Raw genomic sequence first — 26,169 nt, 5'->3', positions numbered from 1 at the left:
TTGTGCTTGGGGGCGAACGCTTGTCGATGACGGCCAGAAAGTTGGCCATCGCCACAACAAAGAAGCCAGCACTCGTCCAACACCACTGACAGCGCCACCAAGAACAACCATCGCAAAGTGTCCTTCTCTATCGAGTCTGTCCTAGAGTGTCGCAAAACTCCATGACGGCCTCTCCTTGGACCCAGTCCGACTGTACATAGTACTGTCCGTCACAGGTTCACCCCTAGAAACCGCCCCCGGTCCACCTTCCACCCTGCTGCAGCTCGCAGCACGAACGAACAGGGCAGCCTGGCCGGCTTCACCACGAACCTGGACCTCCCTAGCTCGAGTTTCCAGCTGTAGCGCAGCAGCTCACCTCAGACCAGGACGTTGCCCACAGCGGTTGCGTAGTGGACTCTCCCCACCACCGCCGATAATCCCTGCCACTTTAATTCCTAGCTCGCGTCACTCTGCGCTACCTTGGCCCAACAGCGCATCCAATCCAACACAACACACTTTTCTCGTGCGATTTGTGGTGGGATTCCGACAACACCCTCTCTCCGTTTAATCTTCCTGCTTTTCCCCCTTCCCATCTTTCACCTTTCCCCCTTCTCTTCAAGGTTCCTTCCAGCTACCGTCTTTGTTTGGCGTCGCAACACCAGATACCCGGCCATTGATACCCTCCCTTCGAGCTCTCAGTTCGTAAAACAACAAATCTTGAGACCCTCTGGGCTTCTTGAGAGCTGGCCGGCGTGCACAAACTGGACCCTGCCAGTCTCATTTGCGCTGAGACATTGTAAGGAGCCACCGTTGCCCAGGGATGTTTCTTGGTCATTCTGTTTCCATGATCTGACTGTTCTGTTCTGCTCACAGGCAAAGACGAAACCAAAATCACAAATTCATCACAGAATCGCAGACATGGCTTCACATCCCCACGGAGAAGCCCTCGATGACATCGAGCACAACCCCCATGCCTCGGCCAACAGATGGCGTCACCAGGAGAGCTCGGCTTTCCTCCGCCATGCCGCCGGTGCTCACAGCCACGCACAACCCCGCGACCCCCAAGAACGAGGAACCACCAACGACCTGGCCGACTTTCTGAACCGCGACCGCGTCGAGCCCGAGAACCCCAATGCTCCGCCCAACTTCAAGCCCATCATGGTTGCTGCTGGTGAGGCCGCTGGCCAGGAGGAGCCTCGCGCGGCGGCGACCCACGCCCACGAGCAAGACCCCCCCGATGGCCGGGAGATCATCTGCGGACCGCTGCTCAATTACCGCAGGATGGACGAGAACAAGTGGTACGGAAGTGTCTTGATTGTCACGAAGGGCGGTGGTAAGACTCAGAGCTTCGCACCGCACTTGGTTCTGCACCCTGCGAACGCAGTGAATGGCCAGTACGCCTCTACGGAGACGAACGGTGTCAACGGCTCCAACGGTGCTTTCAATGGCCAGGTTTCCGGCGCAGCCAATGGCGCGGGCACCAGTGGCTCAGAGACCCAAGGTCAATGTCTCTACTCTGACCCTCGCAACACTTTCTGGGCCTTTGACCTGTCACTGCCCCTCAGCCAAACGGAGGCCAAGTGGGAGTATTCGATCCCCGATATGCGATTCTCGGCTGGCAACATCCGGCCTGATCGCTACCACTTCTTCGTCCCGGCCAGCAACGAGTCGATGCGCATCATGTTCCATTCTTGCAACGGATTCAGCGTGGGCACTGATGAAGACGCCTGGAGCGGCCCCGCCCTGTGGAACGATGTGAACCGACACCACAAAGAGCGACCATTCCACGTCATGTGAGTCCAATGTCTTGGCCTGCTTAGTACGAGGTCGCTTTTTCTGACTTGCCCATAGGCTCGGAGGAGGTGACCAGATCTACAACGATGGAATTCGGGTCGACGGACCTCTGCGCGAATGGACCGAGATCTCGAACCCCAAGAAGCGCAGACACTTCCCCTTTCCCGAGAAGCTTCGCCAAGCTTGTGACGATTACTACCTGAAGAACTACATCCGTTGGTATGTGCATGGCCAGGGGGGAACATGACGGTGTCGAGAGCTAACATTGTCAACAGGTACTCTACGGAGCCATTTGCGACTGCCAATGCCCAGATTGCGCAGCTCAACATCTGGGATGATCATGATGTACGTTGAAGCTCGAAGATAATGGCGAACGATGTTCTGACCGGACAACCTAGATTATTGACGGATTCGGTTCCTATGTTGACGATTTCATGCGATGCGATGTGTTCAGGGGTATTGGTGGAACTGCCCACAAGTACTACATGCTGTTCCAGCATCACCTCCCTCCGCCACCGTCCACTTACACCTCGGGTACGTTTCTAGTTGATGGCGAAGGAATTCGGGCTAATCCACGGATAGACCACACCACAACGGCCGAGAACCAAGGACTTGACCCCAACCAACTCATGGATACCTATGTTGCGCCGGCTAAGTCGGATCCCAGCTACATTGTTGGCAAGCAACCTGGTGTAAGTCATCGGTACCGACTCTTCCTGAAAGCACGACTAACCAGACTCCCAGCCCTATGTCGCTGAACACTCACATAACATGTTCGCCCGGCTTGGCGCACGTATTGCCTTCCTGGGCATTGATGCTCGAACTGAGGTAAGAACATTGAGGAACATACACTGGAAGTCAACATACTAATAACGTTTCACAGCGCACACGCCATCAAATCAATTACCCAGAGACATATGACTTGATCTTCAGTCGCCTCAGACAAGAGCTCAAGGGCGCTCAGGAGTCTGGACGCCCATTCAAGCACTTGATCCTTCTGCTGGGAATCCCAATTGCGTATCCTGTAAGTAAAGATGGCCTGTGAGATGTCTTTGCAGAGACTGACTGCGTTCCAGCGCCTGACATGGCTTGAGAACGTCTTCCGCAGCCCCATCATGGGTCCTGTGAAGTTCCTCAACCGGAGATTCGGTCTCGGTAAGTGTACAATGAGGAGACAGAACGAGTCTTGGCTTACTGACAATATCAGCCGGTGGTGTTTTCAACCACTTTGACGGCAGCGTCGATTTGCTCGACGACCTTGACGACCATTACACGGCCAGAACTCACAAGAAGGAGCGCAACGCTCTTGTTGAGAGGCTCCAGGCCATCTCGTCAGAGTTCTCGGTCCGTATCACCATCTTGGGCGGCGATGTGCACTTGGCGGCTATGGGCCGATTCTACTCGCATCCTAAGCTGAACATTGCTTCGGAGAACGACCACCGCTACATGGCTAACGTGGTGTCTTCTGCCATTACCAACAAGCCACCGCCAGCAGCGATTGCCAACTTGCTGGCCAGGAGAAACAAGATCCATCACCTGAACCACGATACGGACGAGACGCTGCTCAAGTTCTTTGACAAGGACCCCGGCGATTCGAGCAAGACGTCCAACTCCAACCATGTGACTATGCCGAGCCGGAACTTTGCCATTCTCACCGAGAACTCGCCCAACAATGGACTGGCTGCGCCGACGAACGGTGATACGCGGTCAGTGATTTCCGGCAAGGGTGGACACGATTTCCTCCATGTCGGTGAGGTGGAGTCAGGATCCAAGCACAAGGCAGCCGGAAAGCAGCACGGCACCGGCAACGATGGTAGCTTGGATATTTGCATCCGCGTCGAGATCGACCAGCACAACCGTGAGGGTCTCACGGAGGGTTACGGTGTCACTGTTCCCCAGCTCAAGTACACCAGCCAGCCGGTGCCGGTTGAGCCCTTCCCTGCACAGGAGCGCGAGAATGGACAGGGCGAGTAAAGAGGCTCTGTTCAAGCTTGACGGTGGTGAAGGGAAGAGATGGTTGATGATCGACGCTCGACGTTGGCTAGCATTGTTGCATCGGTTGTCGGAGACACCATCCGATGCGTTGTTGGTTGCATTACGTTATGTTATACCCATGAAGCGAAGGAGCTAAAAGGAAAGGGAGAAGACGGATGTACAACTCTTGCGGGTGCATCTGGGGGAGCTCGACCTTTGCTGTGTTTTGATAATCTTGTTTAATATCTCAAAGAACCAAGTAATAATGATGAGAGCTCGGCCGACTACGGAACCATTAGGTCGATACCTGGATTGCAAAGCTTTCTTTGTTGCTGTAATTCGTTTCTGTAACCAACCCCTTTGGACTGTGATAGGACATGTGTACACGAAAGATGTCCATGTCGGAACAGTCATCCGATCCCGACTTTGGGGGATCGGGATCGGGAGAGCTGATTGCCTCTATCTATTCGGGCCCACTGAGCCGATCAACTCCGCTGCGGCACTGCTATCTCGACCCCAAAAATTCAAGGTCAGGGCACAATTGGCACCTATGATTGGCTGTATGTCTTCCCCGCAAAGCTGTTCAAGGTTGCGATAGGCAGCTGGTGGTGCTGGTGACATGCTTATCGGGAGCAAAGCGACACCGGGACCCCCGATTTCACCACTCCCAAGGGCCCCCCGCAGCCCCTCACAAGCTCTCCGCCCGCGCAGCTTCGTCGCATTCTTAACCCGCGCCCACCCGACGTTCGCAGGTGTCCGGTGGTTGCTGGGAAGGTACAATATCTGTAGGCAGAAAGTGGCAGGGAACAATTTCCGTGTCTCACGACTCGTCCAAATTCTTTTCCCATTACGTTTCCTGACGTTACAAAAAACTTAATAGCCAGTCGGTTCGCCGTCTGCTCTCTTCTTCCCCGAGTGTAACCTGCTCTCCCGTCTTCTGCGAACCAATTGCCCATCACCCATACAACACATCGCTCACAGCTCATCACTTTGTTCTGCGTGTGTGTGTGCCTCGCCATCCTGTCACGCCCAATCCGGTAGAGAAGACTGTTCACACAGCACAGCACCAAGCTGTCATATCTGCCCATCATGGCGTCCACACGAGCAACTGGGCTTCTCAACTCCCAGCTTCGAAGCTCTTCCCGCATCACATCCCTTGGACGCAGCGTCTCTGCAGTTCCGACCACCAGACTCACAACACGCCTGTCCGCTCCTGCGACGAGGACGTCCACCAGAATGGCGACGTTTGCTGCCTTTAAGATCCCCAAGATCTCCAACGAGCCCAACGTAGGTTACAACGCCGGATAAAGCTTGGTGAGGGAGCTTGGTGAGGAGGCGCTTGACTGACAATTACCACAGCACCACTATGCCAAGGGCTCCGCCCAGCGTGAAGGCTTGGATGCCGCAGTAAAGACCCTTCAGAGCAAGCTGCCTTTGGAGGTGCCAATCGTTGTTGGCGGTAAAGAGGTAAGTCGAGCCTACACATCTCTACAGCTCTCAATCCGACCATGTAAAGCTAATAATGTCCCCTAGATCTTGACGGGCGACACCGGAAAGCAGGTCAACCCCGCCGACCACGACACCACCGTAGCAACATACCACCAGGCCTCGCCCTCCGACGTCACAAAGGCAATCGACTCGGCTCTCGCAGCCAAGCCCGCCTGGGAGTCCCTCCCCTTTGCCGACCGCGCCGCCATCTTCCTCAAGGCCGCCGACCTCATCGCCACCAAATACCGCTACGACATCATGGCCGCCACCATGATCGGCCAGGGCAAGAACGCGTGGCAAGCCGAGATCGACGCCGCGGCCGAGCTGGCCGACTTCCTGCGTTTCAACGTTCAGTACGCCGAGGAGCTCTACGCCCAGCAGCCGCAGCACAACAGCCCCGGCGTCTGGAACCGCGTAGAGTACAGGGCCCTCGAGGGCTTTGTCTACGCCGTCAGCCCCTTCAACTTCACCGCTATCGCTGGTAACCTCCCCGGTGCCCCCGCGCTGCTCGGCAACGTCGTCGTCTGGAAACCGAGTGACTTTGCCATTGCCTCCAACTGGCTCGTCTACAACATCCTCCTCGAGGCCGGCCTGCCCCGTGATGTCATTCAGTTCGTGCCCGGCAACCCCGAGGAGATTACGAACCAGGTGCTGTCGCATAAGAAATTCGCGTCCCTCCACTACACTGGAAGCACTGCTATCTTCCGCAAGCTGTACGGTGCCATCGGCCAGGGCGTTGCCGAGGGCCGGTACGCATCGTACCCGCGTATCGTCGGTGAAACGGGCGGCAAGAACTTCCACCTTGTCCACCCGAGCGCCGACGTCGACAACGCCGTGAAGCAGACCATCCGTGGCGCGTTCGAGTTCCAGGGCCAAAAGTGCAGCGCCACATCGAGGGCGTACGTTCCCAAGTCGCTGTGGCCGCAGTTCAAGGAGGGTCTCATTGCCGAGGTGAACAAGATCAAGATTGGTGACCCGACGGACCACGGCAACTTCATGGGTCCCGTCATTCACGACGCCTCGTTCAAGAAGCTGTCGGGTGTCATTGATGCTGCCAAGAGCGATTCATCTCTCGAGCTCGTTGCGGGCGGCAAGTACGATTCGTCAAAGGGCTACTTTGTCCACCCGACAATCTACCACACCACGGATGCGAACCACAAGCTCCTGAGCACCGAGCTCTTCGGTCCCGTGCTCGTCATCCACACCTACGACGACGCCTCGGCACCAGCGGACGCCTTTGCCAACGTGTGCGAGCTGATTGACGGCACGGGCGAGTACGGCCTCACGGGCGCCGTGTTCGCGCAGGACCGCGCCGCGGTGGTGGTGGCGGAGGAGAAGCTGCGCAACGCGGCGGGCAACTTTTACATCAACTGCAAGAGCACGGGCGCCGTGGTGGGCCAGCAGCCGTTTGGCGGCGGCCGGGCGAGCGGGACGAACGACAAGGCGGGCAGCCAGAACTTGCTGAGCCGGTTTGTGAGCTTGAGGAGTATCAAGGAGGAGTTTGCGGCCACGACCAAGGTTGCGTACCCGAGTAACGAGGTTTAAAATGGTGTCATTGTGGAGGGGAAGAGATGTAGGTTGTGATGGAGTCTTTTCCTTTACGGTTCTGTCAATTTTGGGCGACGGTATGGGATATCTGGGTTCTTTTGACACTCGTCACGACATGAGTGAAGCATTTACGAGCATTTTCTACGGTCTAAAATGAAAATATCGAGTCTCTTTAATCAGCACACCTCAATGAGATAAAACAACCCTAGGTCGCATCAAGTCCAACTTCCCGGACGTGTGGTGATGTGGCGGCTCTGGTGCTGTCTGGCCTAAGCATGATTGCTTCTCAGGTCCGGTGTAAGTGAAACAATTGTGCCGTCAACTTGACCCAGGAAGCTCAATAAAGGCATCCGATCGAGCTCTTATTCTCGAAAGGCTATACTGAACTGTCACGTGCGCGTTCGTGAACTCAAGAAAACGGGTGAACGTCGCAAAGATGGAGGTGGAGGGGCGGTGACATGAACCAAGCTTCTTGCTGGATCTCCCCCACCAATGTATAGCACGCAGCGGGTCAAGGGTTTGGTTTCCGGCCGCTAGCCCCAAGTTGGGTGCTTGGAGAACGGCCATCTGGCGTATGTATGTACATAAAGCTGCCGGTTGGCTCCTCTTTTATAGAGTTTCTGGGTCCCCGGTCTTCCCTGTTTATGCCTGCTTACCTCTCACTACACTTGAAGCAGAAGGAGAAGGAGGGATGATGGAGCGGAGGCCGTGGGAGGGATAGAAGACAGAAAGAGGGAATCCGGATCATGACCTGAGGTAGCTGGCGGCTATGCGGCTCACTCTGGACGTAAGGGCACGCAGGGTAGCTTTTGCGCATCGTTTGGGGAATTTCCCTCATAGAAGATGCGGTAGGCGGCCTCTTTTTCTGCATTTGACTATTCCGGTACAGGCTGAGGCAATTATGGAATTCGCACGAAGATGGGAGTCGAAATTGGGATATCCCGCGATACGGGCGATGGGTCAACGGGGAATTTACTGTGTACGCCGCCCGAGTCGGAGTGTGGGAGGTTCATCAACAGAGCGCGCGTGCGAGTGAGTGGGCGAACTCACGTGGTCGTAGGGGTGGAAAAGATGTGAAGGGCCAACTTTGAAGGAGAAGAGTTGCCCACGTGCTCACTTTACAAGAGGACAGGGGCCCGGTTCGTCATCGGTGCAGTATAGCTACTTCGTAGGGACGGATAGGTCGTGTGTGTGTGTGTGTGTGTGTGTATACGAGTCGAGTAGGCCCAAACCCTCCTTTCAGCTCTGCGAATCAACCTCAAACACCGGGACGTCAGCTCCATCAATGACAGATACAGACAAGAGGCACGTTTTGCCCGGGCACGCGAGGCTGGGGAAGAAAGGTGGGATTTCCCACGGGTTCCGGGACGTCTCGTACAAGTGCACGGAAACGCGGCTCACTGGTGAAGGACCCGGTGGTGTAAGAGCGAGCCGGTGAGTTTTTCTTTCGACCAACGGTACGTTGAGCACATGTCTCGTGCCTCTCTCTGGATTCCTCAATTCGACCCCAAAGACGAAGTCGCAATCGGAAACTAAGCTTCATAGACCCGCTGCAACGCCTACCCTCGTACCTCTTGTCCTTGGACTAAGAGACATCCACAGGTTGTAGCGTAAGTAGGTAGGTAGGCATGGCCTTGGCAGCTGTGGGAGAGAATTACCGACCATCTCATTTGACCAGCCAGCTTCTCTACTGCGTCCACCGGGAGTGTGAGCTCGTGCGTCTTGGAGGGAGGGTTCTGGTTCTCATCTGAAATCTGAAGGGGGAGTGTGTAAGAGTGAACCTTGCGTGCGGGCGCTCGGCTTGGCGCCGGGGGAGCAATTGCTCAGTTGCCATTCAGGAACACCATGTGCTCGAATCCGCCTCTCTGATTGGCTCGACGCCATTGAACCCTCGATGCCCTCTCGTGCCCGTTTCCTCGCCCAGGAGTCCATGTCCGCCCTCTTGATTGGACCATCTTCTTCTCTTTCTGCTCTCTGGTCTCTTTTCGTTCGTCTTATTCTTTTTTTTCCTCTCCCCCAGGCTGTATGTATCTCTTGCGTCCACTTTGCGTTACTCTCCCGGCTTGTGTTTCCGGGGGTTTTCCCTTTGGGAGAGACCCTTTCCTTTCTGGCCTGGGGGGGATGTCGCGTGCCCTCTGTCCTCCAAGCTAGTTCGTCGAGCAAAAGCACCCCTCCTTCTCTTGCTTTAGGTACTTCCATCAGGGTTCTTGACACTATGCCGGGAGAAAGCACCACCCTCCCCGGCCATTATGAGGAAGAGGGGGGGCGTGGGTGGCTAGACGGCTGCTAAGAGGCTGACGGCTATCTGAGGCGAGCGAGTGCCTTGATAGATTGCCAGCTACGGATACACGGGTCCGGGGGTTTGTAGTCAGATAGAGAACAGACAGGCGAGGCACGAGAGACAATAAGGACGAACAAGGCCAAGGATGGCGAAGAGAGAAAAGTGAGAGAGTCAGTCCAAGGTCGTGGTGGTCGTGCGCCGTATCTGTAGTTCATTACCTTTACTCTCTCTCTCTCTCTGCCTTCTTCCCCCTTCTACATCCTCCTACGAACCTTTTCTTCTTCCACGAGAAAGCCCCCCCCAGCTACCTCTACTTTCGAGACTCGCGTGCCTCTTTCTCACTCTCGAGTCCCAGTTCGGGTCTGAACCTGTGCCAGCGAATCGGATTTGCATCCCTTCTGGTAGACACCTCGCATCAACCGGGGGCGCTTCTGCATCTGTCGCCACGCCCAGAACAGCTCTGGTGCTGCTACACCGACCGTCGTCTTTTGCCCGCGGGCACAGCCTCAAAACCAGACGTCAACCGAACTTGTCCCTCAGCGGTAGAGCCTCGAGAATTTCCCTCAAACTTCGGCTTCCCGTTCTCAATCTAGCTCCTGTCCGGTTGGGGGAATCTCTGTTCGTGTTAATCGCTCAGAGTCCGCTCATACCTTTCGTCGTCTTCCTCTCGTGTTGGCCGTCTCTCGCTCACAACTCACACGCACAAACGCACATCACACACAATGCCGCGTCCAACATTATTACCCACGCCCGCGTCCTCCACGGACATAAAGGGCCAAGACGGCTCCAAGGGCCTCGCCTCCCTCCAGCTATCCTTCGAACTGCCGCCGCCCGCAATCGTCCAGGACGCCTCGAGGGTCTCCCCAAAAGACACGAGAAGGACGTCGCCGGCCAACACCAACAGCTTTCAGCCCATTTCGCCCCCCCACGTCAGCGCGAACAAGCCGTACCCGGTCCAGCCCAGCGAGACCGTGAAGTCTCGCCGGCGCTCTTCGGCTGCCCAAAAGACGGCGGCCGCTGCTTCCAACGAGAGCTTCGCGCTGCCGCCGCCGCCGACCAGGTCACGCAAGATTATCCAGATGAAGCCGCGCGCTCAACAGCAGAACGAGGCCGAGGCCGAGGCCAAGGGCAAGGCCAAGGATAAGGACGCCCCGTCGGCGGCTGCCGGTGCCAAGTCCGGAGCTGCGGGTCCAGGGAAGGCTGGCTCGGCGGCGGCGAATGGGTCGTCCTCATCCTCCGCTTCCGCGGCGCAGGGCAAGAAGAAGGCGCCGTCGGCGACGAGCGCGGCGGGACGCAAGATTGCGAGGAAGACGGCGCACAGCTTGATCGAGCGGCGCCGGAGATCGAAAATGAATGAGGAGTTCGCCGTGCTCAAGGGCATGATTCCGGCTTGCACCGGGGAAATGCACAAGCTGGCAATCTTACAGGTTAGTCGGGGGAACCCACTCAAATTTCGTCCGTTGCCGGTTCGCTAATCAGCACGAAATGGGTTCAGGCATCAATCGAATACGTGAGGTACCTCGAGGACTGCGTCGCCAAGCTCAAAGCCCAACGCGACGCCTCCGAGGCCCGTTCACCCGCCGAGTCCGGCCTGCAGACGCCTTCCGGCGGGGGTAGCCGCGCCGAGCCGTGGGGCCAAATCCCGCAATTCGTGCCGCGATACCAAGAAGATCCGGACGATGTGGAGATGACCGACTCCGAGGCCCCGTCGCCCACTTTTCCGCCTACGCAGCAGCAACAGCAGCAGCTATATCCGCAACAACAGCAGCAACAGCAACTTCCTCATACCCGCTCCCAACAGCCGTCCGTATCGCCCGCCCTCTTACCGCAGGACTCGAGGCACCGGCAAGACTCCTACTCGTCCGTCTCGACGGACCACCCGCGCCATAATAGCTACAGCTACAGCACGTCGACGACGACATCACCCGCGTTTGGGCCGCAGACGTACGGCGGCGGGTACGGCAGCCTTTCGGCGCTGACGAGTCCCGCGCTGGCGCCGCAGCGGGATCGCGATCTGGACCACGAGGCGACGGCTGCATTGTTGATGCTGAATAGCGATCGGAGGGGGACGGTTGGGGAGGCGAGTGGCAGCGGTGCTGGTGCTGGTGCTGGTGGCATTGCGAATCCGACGAGAGGTGCTGGGCGGGGGATGTCGGTTCGGGATCTGCTCAGTACTTGAGGGAAACTCATTCATTATCGGACGAGAAAGGAAGATGGCTGGAAACGTGGTGCTGTTTTCGGTTTTCATCATTCCATACCCGGGAGAAAGACCCTGGCGGAACCGACGCTTCGACGTCAGACGAGCATGAGATTTGCGAAATGTGGTTTGGGGCCTTTCTATGTTGCGTTGGTCGAGAAGCCATCGCATGAACGCGGAGAAAACAAAATGGGACGGAGAGGTTCTAGAATCCTCAACAACATGGGAATCACAGTCAAAGCTCTACAGGGGGCTAAAATTCTCCATCTCCAATGCGATGAGAGGAAAGGCACGACTTTTTTTTCCCCCCACAGTTGCAGAAATACAGTGACGGACACTTGGGATGGAGTTGCGGCGGTTTTAGGCGTGGCGTATAGGGAACGTCACTGCATTGAAAACGGATGAATGTATACCTAGAAGGGATTAATAGAACAACTGGTCGGACAACCAAACTCAGTTTCCGCATCTATGCATGATCCTCCCCGCGTTCTGACGGGTTTGAGGGGGGTTCTGACAAACATACGATAGGGGTCGTTGATCGGTGAAGAAGCGTTTGACCCTCTCTTTCAGTTATCCCGGTAAGGATGGGTTGAAAATCCCGCTGGCATTACATCCCGGTTCGTTTCTTTGACGGAACGTAGAAAAGAATGCGAGGACAGTCTGGACTCTGGAGAGGGGATCATGGATGAGATTGTTCCGGGGGTCGCTTTTACGAGTTTCAGGGTCTGGCGGCATCGTACGAGACGCTCACCCGTCCTTCTCCACCATCGACCCATCACGTGACGGTGCTTCAGTGTTGGAGGAGGCCCGTGTAAGTCGAGTTTGGCCCATTTGTGACATTGTTTTTGGTGTTTTCGCCGTGGATGTGGTAGATACTGGGTTTGTTGAAACGAGGGCTCAGGGAATGTGGTCTTTCGGGTGTTCTGTTGGGCGTGGCGAGGGGTTTCATGGGGTACCTTGGCTTGGGATCTGACAAGAACTGGATAGGTATATAATAGGCATATTGCCTGAATGATCGCCTCCGTTAACTACCAAATATTGATTCACGACTTACTTCTTCTCCGACAGAGCCTTTCTGGCGTTCGATTTCGATACTCGGTCGTGACCAGGTCATCAGAGGAGAGATAAGAGTCATCCAGCACCGCAAGTGCCAAAGATTCAGACGAATCAAGTCCCACGACGTCTCTTACTCGAATCATCCAAAACCAACTCAAAAGACACACGATGGCCCCAAGAAGCATCATGACAACCTACCCCCACGCCCACCACCGACGCTACGCCTCGCCCCCGGTAAGCCCATCTACCTACAACCCCGACGCAAACGACATCCTCGCCGAGCTGGGCCTGCGCGCCGACGACTCGGCCTCGAGCGCGGGCGACTCCAGCACGGGGTTCTCGACCGTCGACTCGGGCGTCAGCGTGAACGGGGGCGGGAGTGAGGGGACGGGTACGGGGAGCGGAGCCGGGGGCCGGCGGAGGAGGCGGAGAAACCGGAACCGGAATGGGAACGGTAACAACAACAATGGCAACGGCAATGATCGGTCTGCGTTCAATGGCAGCGGTGGAAGTATCAACATTGATAACAAGAATGGCAACGGCGGGAACTTGAATAGGCAGACGACGGTGGTGATTCCCCGGCAAGGCGGGGACCGGAATGAGAAGCCTGTGAGGTTGCAAATTGGGCTGAATCTGGATGTCGATCTGGAGCTCAAAGCCAAGTTGAAGGGAGATATTTGCTTGTCTCTGGTGTAAGTTCCACCTCTACCGATTCTTCTTCCCCTCCCCATCTCTTTCCTAGTCTCACACGGTCTCGACCTCTCCTTTTCCCCTATTTTTTTTTTCGTTCACTTTTGAAACTGACGGAAAACTAACCAGACGCGATTGAACACAAAAAGAGTGGAGAGGAAATTCTCCAAACGAGAATCGATGCGGGTGAAACCCAACTGGAAGGGCGAAGTCGACGTCAAGGAAATGTTCCACATGCGCCTCGGCAAGTTCAGCTTCAGACAGCGGTGGATCGACCGCGAGGTCAGCGAGAGTCTCACGGTGGCGATTGGGGTCTCGCTTGTGTTGGGCGGGTTCGTGGCTGGGTTTGCGGCGTCGAGATGGCTGTGCTGAATCCTATCCCCAACGTCGTCATCTTACAGACACGGGAGGGAGGTTTCATGGGTATCTAAAAGGAATGGAGAGTTTCATTGTGTATATTCAGAGAGAGGCTGTGTGCACGTTGGATATTGGAGCATTATGAGGCGTTATGGAGGGGATACCGGGCTTCGTTGGCGGAACACAAGAAGCTGAAAAACAGGAAGCTCGGAGGAAAGGTTGTGGATGGGATTGCGCTTGCAAACATGGTATTCTCGAAATACACCCAAGTCGGTTGGGACGAAAAAGTACTAGCCACAAGGGACCCTTTTGCCCTTCCCCCAGGCCGGAAACGTGGAAAGTTGGGTGTGTGGAGCCGGCCTTCCGTTGTAGTGTCATGAAACTTCATGCGGGAGGTGATGGCGTGTTTTCCATGAGATGTGTCTGTGCGGCATTTGTGAGGAGATACCCTTCCAACAACTTCTCCCTGGCAAGTATGTTCGCCCAGTCGATGGGTACCTGTGTAGAGTTGTCAGAAGCTCGTCTCGTGGTCTTCTCTCGACTCTAACTTAGACCTCGCCGGCCACACCGAGACTCACCGCTGACCCAGCAGGCTGGGATATCTCGGTAAGCGTGCCGCTAGCGTCGACTTTGGCGTCAATGCTTTCTGCAGCACGTCTCCACACAAGCTCTAGCTAATTACCCAATCGGGCATATCAGACAAGGGTCCTCCACTATGTACATCTTCAATGCCCCAGCGCCCTTTTTGCGACTATTTTTTTTTTTCATCCCAACTTTTAGTCCCACGTTGCGCCCTCACGCCATTCTTACATCTTGTCCACATTGTACCATTCAGCACACGACACGCCAAGGGCCAGCTGTTTTTGATAGGACAAATTTCAGCACGAGGCTTCGGGCGGGAGCAATGTCGGCCATTCTGGAGTCCATCAAGAGGTTTTTCCTCGGCTTAGCGCGTGGAGCTGGAGATTTCTACAGGTCCATCGTCAACTGGCTCAAGATGGCATACTCACCGTGAGCTACCTACGATTAACGAAAAAATCCTGGCTTAAATTTGCTGATGATTCCTGTGAAAGGAATCCATACTATCGTGGCAACATCATCACCGGAACCGCCGTCGGCGGCCGGGCCCCCTTTGAAGGCAACCTGCGCATGGTGATAGCGCAAGTCTTCCAACCGTCCGACTGGACCGTCCTGGAAGTCGCCGTCCTGCGGCCCTCCGGCACGCCGTTCAAGGCCGTGCTCAAGCTCTTTGACCGCCGTTTCTCGCCGTGCATCCAGCGGGCGCGGCAACGCCGGGGGCTCGGCGCGTGGACGCCAGAGTTTGAGGAGGAATTTGTCGACTATGTCCGCCGGGGCGCCGCTAACGAGTACCTCTGGGGATCCGATAGCGACGAGGAGGACGACGACGATTTCAAGAGAGACGAGGCGGATGAGGAGGCCGGAGGCGAGGGGGAGAAGAAGCCCGTCAACTTGCTCGAGGAGGAGGTGATCCGCCAGTCTCAGTGTGATGGGATTGCTAATGCGCGGTTGAATCGGTTGCAATCCCGCATGGGCGTGGAGAAGGGTATCAGATTGCCCAAGGCACATTGCACGGTGCAAATACCAGTAGGAGGAGACGTGGACAATCGTCTGCTGGAGGTTTCTGGGATCTTGATGGAGTATGTGCCTGGGTTTAGCTGTGACGATACGGAATGATGACAGCGCTCGAGGATGATGGGAGTATATGGTCGGGAACATGTAAGAGTACTTGATTTGGAGAGGGCGGCAGCGATCACTTCGGCATAAGGTCAACGGAGTACTTCGGAATTTCGGTTAAGCGGAGGGAGTCTGATAATGATAATAAGGAGCATTCTCACACAAGTACCCGGTAAGGGGAGTACATCAGCTCCCTTCTTGCTGCAACGCAAGATCGTTACCTTGAATTTATGTGCCGATGGCTGACTCTGTCGGCTCTGTTCGCTCTATCCCTTCGAGACGAAGACAAACGAGTGATAGTTTAGCCTTCGCGCGTGTGTTGCTCCACGCTGCACTAGCGAGAAAGCTTTCCCACTTAGTTGTGCTAGTATAGGTAGTGCGTGGTTGAGAATACCGGGTTTCGAAACCCCGTCCAGACCTATGAGAATTACAGTGGCTGGTTATCTGGAAAAATTAGTGATCGAGAGTCGTTGGCTCGGCGATTCGAATATCAAGTGAGTGTGTACGATGGCTGACTTCGCGGAGCAATCTCATGACGAAACACCGGAGCTTACGTTTTCTAAGACCGAGCCTGCGTAGTCGGTGATTTCTTCTGTTTGAATAATCTATGATTGTCCCGGACTATTTGAATCCCATACAGGATATGGGTTTGGCATGCGGCAGGTGGCATGAGAAATTGGAATGTTCGAAGTACCTCTGCATATCTTGGCTCTGGCACTTATGATCGGAATCACGACTTTGAATCTAGTGATGTGACCCAGAAAGAATTGAGAACAGATGAAAGTCCTGTCGCAAGTTCACTTTCTAAGATGAAGAAACCACGTAGCAAGGTCAAGGCCATGGTTCTGCCTGGCAGGACAGTGACAAAGATCAGATGACCCGAAGCTATTCCCAACTATCGGTGACTGACATGCTGGTGAGTCCAGACAACATTTCATTTTGCTAAATTCATCTAATCAAGATACTCGAGATCTGCAAATGATCCAGGCTGCAGCCGGCCTCGGATGTCGTTCATGAGGTTGGAATCGACCCAATTGAGTTTTGTGTCAAGGATGGGGAGTGCACCAGGCAGGCAACAGCGGGCAGTGGCGGTCCACGGCGGGAAGAGAATAGTGGGTCTATACGGCGGTCACTGGACTTCGTGTCAAAGACCTCGCCGCGAATTAGGCAACATACCCCCCTGCATGCCCTGAAGCGTGTCAGAGCTCTCTCTTTTCGTCCCTTGGAGCGCGTATCCTGCCTAAACTACGTGACAGCTTCATGCGGCACAGTTTTTTTTTTTTATGCCTGTACCCATACGTGATTCTCGTTTCGCCATGGAACTTTGGCCCTCCACCCATTGGATGTAATTTCGTCTATGTAGGCAAGTCTCGTGGTTGGTAAAGGTACCGCTTCGCAGCAGCCCTGGTACCGAGCTGAGCTGCTGGTTTGATGACAGGACGCATCCGTAATAGCGCTAGGCTTATGTACCTCTACGGTAGACAAGACACGAAAAAGGTACCTTGCATCTGACATGGTCTTGCCTGGGACGATCTAAAATCCTCATCCCCTCCTTTTTACGAGAACAAACGGTCAAGAAGGAATGCGCCAAACGGCGCCCTCCAGATTATAAGATAGCTTCAGTTCCTCATCTTCTTCTCAAACGCATCTCTTGTGAACTTCCATCCTCATGACTTCTTCTCTCCTTTTTCCGTTGTCTGTCAATTGATCCTCCCAGCCTCATCTGACAAGCTTACATCGTTGATCGTCTACCCCGCCCACGGATCTATTGTGCTTGAATCCCTCTTGCTCAAGCCGGTTTGTACGCCTCGACTCCTGGCACTGCTCACGACACGACCAAAAGAGTCACTTCACAAAAGCAATCCCCTCCCAGACTCAATCAAATATCAATCCCAATACTTTTCCACAATGTCACTCCCAGAGCTCCAGCAGTTGCCAGTTCCCCACGGGGACCTGGTCAACTACATCCACGACCATCCAGAGAAGAAGATGGTCGAGATCCTAGAGCCCTACCGCAAGTACGAGGCCCAGCTGCGCTCCGTCTTTGCCCAGGACCGCAAGAATCCCGCCCTCGACGATCCGCACATCAACCTCGTGCCCCTCTTTACAAAGGACACCAAGAACATTAGGACCCGCGCCCGCTTCCTCGCCGCCGAGACGCAGGAAGAAAAGGACCGCTACATCATGGCCCTCCCGGACGACAAGCGCCGTGCTAATGGCTCGCCCGCTGTCGTCTCCGGCCTCAAGGATTTCCAAAAGAACTTTAACGTCTTTTCCGAGTCTTCTCTTGTCGATATGAACTGGGACAACGTCGTTGCTGCCGGTTCGTCAGTCATCAACACCCTTCTCCCTGTTCCGCCAGAGTTCAACACGACCAAGCGCAAGCTTCGAGAGTACTACCACGAGAAGTTCTGCCCGGCGTCTGATGTGGATCTTTTCTTGTACGGCCTTACCCATGAAGAGGCCATCGAGAAGATCAAGGAGATTGAGGCCTCTGTTCGGGATGCAATCTTGACAGAGGTCACGGTAGTTCGTACCAAGTACGCTATCACTATTGCTTCTCAGTACCCTACTCGTCATATTCAGGTAAGGACCGCCGCAATTTCGTGCTATTAGTCACCAGCACTAACCGCCATTCCAGATCGTATTGCGTGTGTACAAGTAGGTAGACCGGCAGATGTGTCTGATTCCAAGTGACTATCAAGCACGAGGCTAACCTTGAAACAGGTCTGTTGGTGAAATTCTCACCGGCTTCGATATCGATGCAGCCGGCGGTGCGTACGATGGGAAGCAGGTTTGGGTGACTCCTAGAGCCTTGGGAAGTTTCATCACTCAGGTCAACCAAATCGACCTCACCCGCAGGAGTCCTTCCTACGAGAACCGACTTTCAAAGTACAGCCACCGCAATTTTGAGGTCTACTGGCCAGAGCTTGATCGCAGCCGCATCGATCCTACCATCTTTGAGCGCAGCTTCCAGAGGACTCTGGGTCTCGCGCGTCTTCTCGTCCTTGAACGACTTCCCACACAGTCGGTTCGAGATACATATCTCAACAAACGACGAGAGGAGAGAGGCCGACCGACGACGAACCGTTTCAACCCTCATCATCTGCATGGCAACATCAAGGACAACTTCGAGGACGAGGTTGCCGACTGGGTTGACGAGAATGATGTGTCCAACTACCATACCTTCACGGTGCCATATGGTCACGGGTATGTTCTAGCTTCTCCATCGCCTGATGAATTTAGAGTCTGACATCAGGCAGGTTCCACGCGAAGAAGATTGAAAAGCTCTGCTATACAAGGGATCTCTGTAAGTCACAGCACGATTTGATTATAAGCGGTCTACTAACAAGCATGTAGTGCTCAACGCCGAATGGAACCAACCCGAAGAGAGAGAGGTGTATCTTCACCGCCACCCTGCCTTCTTTGGACGTGTCAAGGATGTTATCGAAGACTGTTGCGGCGGCTGCCCGAAGGCCGTGACACCGGAAGAGGTCGAAGTCGCTGAGAAAGAGGCGGAGATTTATATCTCAGGCAAGGTTAGCTTCTTGATTGACGATCCTGGTCGGCAGCAGATCGGCTCTTTCAACCCCCTAACGGAGAATGACTGGACCGACATGGCCTATGTTGGAAACACGGCTCGTCTCTGCCAGAGTATCGTTGACGGTGACGTCGAGGAAGTCCGAGATTGGCTGTCCCAAGAGGGCGCCGATCCGAACAAGCGCGACTACACGGGACGCACGCCTCTCCATCTCGCCGTCATCAGCTCCACGCCCGAGGTCGTCCGTTGTCTGGTCGAGTCTGGCTCGCGCCTAACTGCTCGCCTTGCTGACGGCAGAACGGCTCTTCATCTTGCGGCCGAGCGCGGCAACGCTGACATGATTAGGATCCTTATGGACAAGAGCATTACCAACGAAGAGGAGGAGGAACAGAAGGCCGATCGCCGTCGCAAAGCAATCCAGACTCGACTTCAAGACCAACCAGATCCAAAGACGTCTCAAGCGCAGGACGACGAAAATATGGATGCTGAAACGGACGGCGATTCTGAAGATGATGATGACATTGAGATGGTGGACGCGGGCAACACTGAGGCAGATGCAACATCTATGGCGACCGGGTCTTTCGTCAATGTCAAGGACGAGAATGAAAAGAGCAAGGAAGACCTGGTTCTGGAAGACGACTCGACCGACGAGCCCGATTTCTTCAAGACTGACGTCTTGGCTTGGGATCTGCCCTGCTCGCCTCTGCACCTTGCCATTTCCGAAGGACACGAAGATGCCGTTAGGCTTCTCTGTGACTATGGCAGCGACGCTATCCTCCCCGTCAAGTTCCTCAACTCTGACAAGCAACCCACCGCGGCCATTTTGACGCTCTCCCTCGCCCTTTCTCTACCCATTGAGAAGGCCAAGTCGATGGCTCTTCTCCTGATGAAGCTCGGCGCCACCTCGTCTCAGGCAGACATGAACGGATGCACAGCGTTCCACCGCTACGTTAAGAACGGCAACCAGCAGATGATTGACACCCTATGGGAGAACGACAAGGTTGGACTCAAGACAGCGCTCAATCACATGGTCTTCGCCGCCAGCTACTGGAACCCGGTGGCCATCGCGCCGATCCACACAGCCATCGAGAACGGCGACTCCGTCTTTGTACTCAAGTTGCTTGAGGCCGGCGCCAACCCGCAGATCGACTTTGACGTTTGGCTGAAGGCTGCAAAGTTCTCCAAGTCGAACAACCGACTTGGTTCGTATGAGGACAACAAGAAGCAGTTCAACCAACACACAGATCAGCCATTGATCGTAGCAATCAAGAACTGCACCGATCCGGATATTGCTCTGAACCTCATCGAGAAGGGTGCGGACCCCAATACGATGACGACCAACTCGTACCGCGCCATCGAAAACGATTACCAGCGCGCGTACAACAAGGGAGAGACGGCTCTCGACCTCGTGCAGCAGCAGCTCAAGAAGCTTCGCGACTTCAAGAGCGACAAGTTCACACAAATTATGCCCCATCTGTCCGCCGGAATGGACGAGTTCCTTGCGAGATACCCAGAAGATACCTACCAGCACTGGCAGATTTCTGAGAACATCTACTGGCGCAGGGTCAACTACAAGAGAGGGGTGGAGAGCTACGAGAAGGCGAAGAAGGACTTTGAGGAGCTCAAGGGCGTCCCGGAGAAGATCGAGGCCATCAAGGAGGTCATTACCTCGCTTGAGAAGCTGGAGAAGGCCATCATCGACAAGGGCGGCAAGACCTTTGCGGAAATTCATCCCGACATCAAATTTCCGGATAACAACCCCACGTCGCACAACAGACCTTGGGAGTCTCAGAAGAAGTTCTACAACTACAGCTACGTTTTCTCATTCCGTAACGTTACTGATGTCACGGAAGTCCGGAAGGCTGCATACCTGGAGCTGTAAGTGCAAGACATTATTTGTTGTTCGGTATTTATTTACTAACGTCTGCTTAGATTTGAGGCTGCTTGGGCTGGCGATCTGGAGAAGATCAAGTCACTCACACTCCAAGCCTGGGGCAAGGATCAGGCGGAGCCTCCTCTCAAGATGGCAGTGAACGACAGCAAGGACAACACCCCTTTCTCGCTAGCCTACCTCCGCGGCCACCACGACGTGGCCCACGCGATTCTCGAGATCGTCATGGCCCAGTATGCACCGGAAGATCGGGACGCAATGCGGTACAAGCTGGACACAGGCGGTCCCGAGGACAAAGACGACGAGGACTACGAGAGCGATGCAGCGTCCAACGACGATCCCAAGATCATCTCGGAGATTGTCGACAAGAAGTTCACCATTGAGAACATTGGTCAGGTGTCGATGCAGGTCAAATCCACGACCAAGCCGCTCGACTTTCTGGGCCAAAAGACGCACACCTTCAAGCCCGTGGAGGGCAAGGCGCGCAGCTGCAAGAATTCGAGCCAGACGCTCTTCCAGTTCGTCCTGCAGCACGACGACCTTGCGGGGCTCAAGACTCTTCTGGACATGGCCAGCCACTTTGCGAGCCAGAAGCTCGTCAGCGGGGCTGGCGTGGCTCAGGATGAGGAAGATGGCAGGACTGGCCGTTTCGAGTTCCCTGAGGGCGACTTTCTCTGGGCCGTTAAGCACGGCAAGACGGCGGCTCTCGCGGAGATTATCAGCCGCACCGGTGCCGGCATTCCACTCGATGATTTGGTAAAGAAGAGCGGCGTCGAGATGAAACGCAAGTCCAAGTATTACCTGGGTCTGTCAGTCTACGGCAGGAAGAGGTAAGGAGAAACTCACAAACGCACTTTCGCCCCCGCGTATCACCAGCCTGCTAACCCCTATAACAGAAAGGACTGGGCTACGGCCGGGAGGAACATGGTGGTCCGCTCCACCGGCGTCAGGACGCCGCCTCTGCTCCACGCCGCCATGGCTGGCAACATTGATGCCGTCGAGTGGTTCCTCGGCGACGCACCTCATCGTCACTACGTAGACTTTGGAAAGTCCAAGGCAGCCCGCGAGGATTCAAGACTGAAGCATCTCAGCCAAGCACCGGGCGGCTTCGACCGTGCCATCTCCAAGTGGCTAGGCATTCAGAGTGAGTTTACCCTTTTTCACATACCCCTTTCCTAATGTCACTAACACAGAAAATCCAGATGAACTGGTCATCCACTGCGCCGTCATGGGACCTCCAACAGAGGCCACAAACCAAGTCATCAAATACCTAGCCCAAGCCTGCCCGGCCTCCCTCGACTACAAGTCCACCCTCGGCGACACCCCCCTCTGGCTCGCCTTCCACTTTGGCCGCCTCGACTTCGCCCGCACCCTCATCGCAGCCGGCGCGAATCAAATGGCCCGCAACAACGCCGGCGACAATATCCTCCACGCCGCCCTCCAGGGGATGCCCCGCGCCTGCCGCCTCGGGCCCGTCCTCGACCTCGTCGACGCCGGGATCCGCCCGCACCTCGCCCAGCAGCGCAACAACCTGTCCGAGAACAACGGCACGACGCCGCTCCACGCCTGGATAACGGCCGTGTGCAACTCGCGCCGGACGACGTACCACTACAACCCGGTCGCGAGCAAGAATTACGCGGACAACGCCCAGATCCTCGCCGTTCTCGCCCGCCTCATCGAGTTCTCCTCGAGCGGCGGCAACGCCGAGCTCGAGATGCTCAACGGCGCGGGCGACACGCCCCTCCACACCGTCGTCATGGCCCACGACGCCGTCCTCGCAAAGGCCTTGCTGAGTTACAGACCGAAGCTCCTCTACCGCGAGAACGCAGTCGGCCGCACCCCCGCCGAAATCGCGCGCGAGAACGTCACGGGCGAGAAATTCCTCGCGCCGAGCCCAATCACGCTGTTCCAGAGTAACCAAGACCCTTCGACCATTGTCAGCCGGCCCGTCGAGTCCTTTGTCAAGAAGGACGATGACGAAGAGGAGGTCGAGGATGCGGACGGCAATGGCAACTCCCCCGCCCGCCTCACCGACAAACAAAACACGTGGCGCGCCGTCCGCGCCGTGCAGGAACAAAACCCGGACAAGCGGCGCCTCGTCTCCCTCAACGAGGCCAACGACGTCGCGAAGCGGCTGGGCGAAAAGTACAACGCCAGTCGGTACTTTAGCATCACGGCGCGGCAGGACGAGTACGAGGACCCGGAGGACGCGGCGGCGGGTAACAGGGACGAGAAGAGTGATTTCGCGGCCCAGACGAGGAACGCCAGCGGCGGACAGATGTGGAGTTTCCCGCAGGACGAGAGCAAGGAGAAATGCCCCGGCTGCGGCGAGAAGCATTGAATGGCTGAGACGTGTCCTGGGTTTCTGTGGGAGGTGAGGGATTCGGAGGGGGAAGTGATGGGTGAGGAGAATTGGGTTGCAGAGATCTTTGATGATTCGAGGTTTTTGGTGTGGTGGTTTTGGAGTCATATTCTCCATGTTGTACGGGATGGGTTTGTCTGTCGGAAACACGGAGGAAGGGCATGGCTTTGATGAGTAACGATAAATATCAACAGAATGATATAATGACATGGCTGATGATCTAATTTTCCATGTGCAGTGCTCGATGGCTTGATAACGATGAGTTGGCGATGTAAGTGAGGCACAGTTTCTCTGTAAAGGTTTGGAGGGGGGGGGGGGTTGTTCAAAACAGGGGCACCTCGGTCCCGTTCCGATCCAGGTGAACGAACTCAACATCAAGAGGTCCAAAAAGCTTTTTCAACTTTTCATGCTAACGCTACCTCCCGTGGAAAAAAAGAACCGCTAAAAACTCCCCGGGTATCTTGAATTACATCCCTCCTCAAGGGCCTCATCTTTGCCCCCTTTTCCCCAGATATCCAGGCTCGAGCCACTGCCATTCCGGGCCGTGACACTTTGTTTCAACGAGAGAAAAAAGGCCGAGGCTGACATCCTCATCTGATCTCGGCCGACGCGTAAATCGTGAGACCTCATCTTATGTAGACCTCAATCGTTTCCATGTCGCCGATGTCAGCCTCCTCGACAGTCGTCTCCTCTCCGAGCTCGTCACCGTCAAACATGAGCGTGATGGGCGCGTCCTCAGCCAACCCACGCATTTTCCGGAACAACTCCATAAGCGTTCCGATGGTGGTCGACGGCCTCACCGAAGTCTTGAGCGGCTCGTCCGTCTTGGTCTTGAGGAGAACCTTGATCTTCTGCTCCACCTCTGGCTCGATGGCATCCGCGCCATCGCCCTGCTCGCCGCCTTCGTCGTCAGAGTAGTCTCCGAGGTCGTGTCTCCTCCTCCGCGCCTCTTGCTTCTCGTGCTCTTCCCACAACTCGCGCGTCCACATCTGCAGATGCACGTTTGTCCAGTCGTCGTCTTTGAAGCCCTCGGACAAATCTGCTCCACCGTCGCCACCACCGCCGCCGCCGCCGTTCTTGCGGAACGTAGCCTCCAGGTCGAGACTATGCAGTGTCGTGGTGTCATACAGCTCATGACCGCGCCATGTGAGGAATACACTGTCCACTTCCGAGCGAGGAATCTCAATACGTTCCAGCTGGACTTCAATCCACTTCATACGAATCACCTTGAGCGGCTTGGCAAGCGTGAAGCGGAATTGCCGATCCCTGGTGCCTGGTATATCAGAGGTGACGAAAACGTTGACGAGCTGGTTCTCGTCCTGCTCGAGAGCCTTTTTACGCTCCATGGCGCGTCGGACGTATTCCTCGAATTCATCATCTTCCTCTTCTTCCGGTGCCGCTGCCGCTCCTGCGACAGATGACTTTTTGTCTTCGTCCATTCCTTCTACAAAGGGGTCGTCCGAGTCAATCATGAGAGGCGACACCTCGGGCTCCGAAGTCTGTCTCCGGCGCTGCGTCTTGCGGACGGGCGACGCTTCGTAGATATCGTCGCTGGCCACATCGTCGACGTCGTCGAGGTCTTCGTCGCTATCCTCGATCGCGATGACGGGCTTGTGGGGTATCACCTCCTGCTTCCGAGGCGTCCGCGAGGCGGCGGCGCGGGTCAAGCGCTTCGAAGGTGTTTCTGTGCCTTCGCGGCGTTTGTAAGGCGACTGCTTTGTTCTCGATTGCGGGGATTCGTCGCTGGTTCGCGAGCGTTTGGATGGCGGCGTGCCGGGTTCCCTAACAGGTGGAAATTGGTGTCAGAAGACAGCCATGGTGGTAGTGCGAATATGTGTTGGGAGCGTACCTTGTTTCCCCTTCAACGTCGGTCTTGCCGGGCTCCTCGCTCGCTCTCGGCGCAGGCTCCGTCTCGCGCTCTGGCGAGCGCGCTTGTGTGCTCTTCTCTCGTTCCGCCTGCTTCCGTTTCATACGCCGCTCCTGTTCGGCGACTGCGACGGGGAAGAACTCGGCGGAGCGCTTGAACAGACTGAGTCCATCGTCGTCGTCGTCTTCTTCTTCTTCGTTGTCGTTCTTCTGCGTCGCGGGCTTCGGGTCGGACTTTTGTCGCAAAGCGGTGGGCTTGAAGGGAAGGCGCCTCTTGGGTTTGGCTGCGTCTGCCATGGCTCACAAGTGGACGTTTCTTCGAAATACACTGAGCGGCGGGGCAAATTTTGACTCGGAATTCGTTATGCGATCCGGTGCAATTTACAGGGTCCAAGGCGCAGGAATTTGGATGAGGTGATTTCTGTACCGACTTTATGTGGCCGTTGTGGTTGTTTTGTAAGTGAACTTTCTGTAACGGAGAAAAGGTCAGGCCATGCAGAGTAGGCGCCAGAGGCTGGGCCCAAAGGAGAAGGCGGCAGGTAGAAACATCACGAACAATGCGACGGAAGAAGGCGAGAGGGGGACGACGAGGCGTCCTGGCTCGCGCACCACCACCAAATATTTGGGTTGGGATTTGGGGGCCGCCGTTGTTTCCGTGGTGAGAGCAAAAAGATTGATTCGGCTGGTCCCACCTTACCAGGGCCCCAGGGGAGGACCTGGAGGGGATGGAGTTCGCCTTCGCACGCTGCTCAGCTTGGAGTGTGCGCTGCTCGGGTAGCCCTACAGTGCGAGCTGACCCTGGGAAAAGCTAACGCCAGGTGCAATCCAGGTACCCCAGGTACACAGGCCTTCGATGCTCTAACAGAGGGCAGCCGTCAACACCATCACCGCCAGCTGCCAGCAATTCTGCCAACATCATCACCAGTTTGACGTCCCACAGCCTCAACCACCACCCACCGTCACGTCAACCCGCCACGGAACAACCTACATCCCGAAGCCCTCTCCAATAACTCATATCCATCTCACAACATCCAGACAACGACAATGGAGAACGGAAACATCAGCCAGGGCGAGGGCAAGGACCCCTCCAGCTTCCTCAGCGATATCATCGGCAACCCCGTCACCGTGAAGCTCAATTCGGGCGTCGTCTACAAGGGTGAGTGCCTCAGCCGTCATTACCACAAATGAGATGAGCCCAGGCTCTATTCTTGATGTGGTGAGAAGTCTCTGACCATACACGTTCATTATAGGTGAGCTTCAGTCCGTTGATGGCTACATGAACATCGCCCTGGAGAAGACGGAGGAGTACGTCAACGGCACCAAGAGGCGGTCATACGGCGACGCATTTGTGAGAGGAAACAACGGTGATTCTCACTCCATCCCATTTTCAATTCAATTCAACTGACAGATAGTGCAGTCATGTACATTTCGGCAGACTCTTAGGAGGCGC

At 55.6% G+C, this 26,169-nt stretch overlaps 8 protein-coding genes across 8 annotated transcripts; 7 read left to right on the top strand and 1 right to left on the bottom strand.

Moving 5' to 3' along the window:
• Window positions 1-897: 897 nt before the first annotated feature.
• CABS01_12570 (uncharacterized protein) lies at window positions 898-3,747 on the top strand (the record flags this gene model as incomplete). The annotated part of the gene is made up of 9 exons (XM_060545923.1): window positions 898-1,772; window positions 1,831-1,992; window positions 2,049-2,118; window positions 2,172-2,307; window positions 2,356-2,465; window positions 2,518-2,601; window positions 2,657-2,797; window positions 2,850-2,928; window positions 2,981-3,747. 9 exons carry the CDS (start codon window positions 898-900, stop codon window positions 3,745-3,747), a joined length of 2,424 nt encoding a protein of 807 aa, XP_060396458.1.
• A 1,089-nt stretch (window positions 3,748-4,836) lies between these two features.
• Window positions 4,837-6,780, top strand: CABS01_12569 (delta-1-pyrroline-5-carboxylate dehydrogenase; the record flags this gene model as incomplete). The annotated part of the gene is made up of 3 exons (XM_060545922.1): window positions 4,837-5,034; window positions 5,107-5,214; window positions 5,281-6,780. 3 exons carry the CDS (start codon window positions 4,837-4,839, stop codon window positions 6,778-6,780), a joined length of 1,806 nt encoding a protein of 601 aa, XP_060396457.1.
• Window positions 6,781-9,786: 3,006 nt separating this feature from the next.
• Window positions 9,787-11,243, top strand: CABS01_12568 (helix-loop-helix DNA-binding domain-containing protein; the record flags this gene model as incomplete). Its single annotated transcript, XM_060545921.1, has 2 exons — window positions 9,787-10,491; window positions 10,560-11,243. The coding sequence occupies 2 exons, from the start codon at window positions 9,787-9,789 to the stop codon at window positions 11,241-11,243; spliced, it is 1,389 nt and encodes a 462-aa protein (XP_060396456.1).
• A 1,242-nt stretch (window positions 11,244-12,485) lies between these two features.
• On the top strand, window positions 12,486-13,379 carry CABS01_12567 (uncharacterized protein; the record flags this gene model as incomplete). The annotated part of the gene is made up of 2 exons (XM_060545920.1): window positions 12,486-13,009; window positions 13,157-13,379. The coding sequence occupies 2 exons, from the start codon at window positions 12,486-12,488 to the stop codon at window positions 13,377-13,379; spliced, it is 747 nt and encodes a 248-aa protein (XP_060396455.1).
• An 889-nt stretch (window positions 13,380-14,268) lies between these two features.
• Window positions 14,269-15,059, top strand: CABS01_12566 (uncharacterized protein; the record flags this gene model as incomplete). The annotated part of the gene is made up of 2 exons (XM_060545919.1): window positions 14,269-14,375; window positions 14,438-15,059. 2 exons carry the CDS (start codon window positions 14,269-14,271, stop codon window positions 15,057-15,059), a joined length of 729 nt encoding a protein of 242 aa, XP_060396454.1.
• Window positions 15,060-16,967: 1,908 nt separating this feature from the next.
• On the top strand, window positions 16,968-22,832 carry CABS01_12565 (uncharacterized protein; the record flags this gene model as incomplete). Its single annotated transcript, XM_060545918.1, has 8 exons — window positions 16,968-17,645; window positions 17,701-17,720; window positions 17,787-18,269; window positions 18,323-18,369; window positions 18,420-20,478; window positions 20,533-21,321; window positions 21,388-21,635; window positions 21,694-22,832. The coding sequence occupies 8 exons, from the start codon at window positions 16,968-16,970 to the stop codon at window positions 22,830-22,832; spliced, it is 5,463 nt and encodes a 1,820-aa protein (XP_060396453.1).
• A 647-nt stretch (window positions 22,833-23,479) lies between these two features.
• On the bottom strand, window positions 23,480-25,016 carry CABS01_12564 (uncharacterized protein; the record flags this gene model as incomplete). Its single annotated transcript, XM_060545917.1, has 2 exons — window positions 23,480-24,635; window positions 24,703-25,016. The coding sequence occupies 2 exons, from the start codon at window positions 25,014-25,016 to the stop codon at window positions 23,480-23,482; spliced, it is 1,470 nt and encodes a 489-aa protein (XP_060396452.1).
• A 747-nt stretch (window positions 25,017-25,763) lies between these two features.
• CABS01_12563 (U6 snRNA-associated Sm-like protein LSm6) lies at window positions 25,764-26,162 on the top strand (the record flags this gene model as incomplete). Its single annotated transcript, XM_060545916.1, has 3 exons — window positions 25,764-25,875; window positions 25,970-26,083; window positions 26,137-26,162. The coding sequence occupies 3 exons, from the start codon at window positions 25,764-25,766 to the stop codon at window positions 26,160-26,162; spliced, it is 252 nt and encodes an 83-aa protein (XP_060396451.1).
• Window positions 26,163-26,169: the final 7 nt, after the last annotated feature.

The sequence above is a fragment of the Colletotrichum abscissum genome (genome assembly GCF_030869225.1).
Source record: "Colletotrichum abscissum strain IMI 504890 chromosome Unknown Scaffold_38.1, whole genome shotgun sequence".
Classification (NCBI taxonomy): domain Eukaryota; kingdom Fungi; phylum Ascomycota; class Sordariomycetes; order Glomerellales; family Glomerellaceae; genus Colletotrichum; species Colletotrichum abscissum.
The sequence above is the reverse complement of the archived record's forward strand: the minus strand, read 5'-3'. Positions and strand labels throughout refer to the sequence as shown.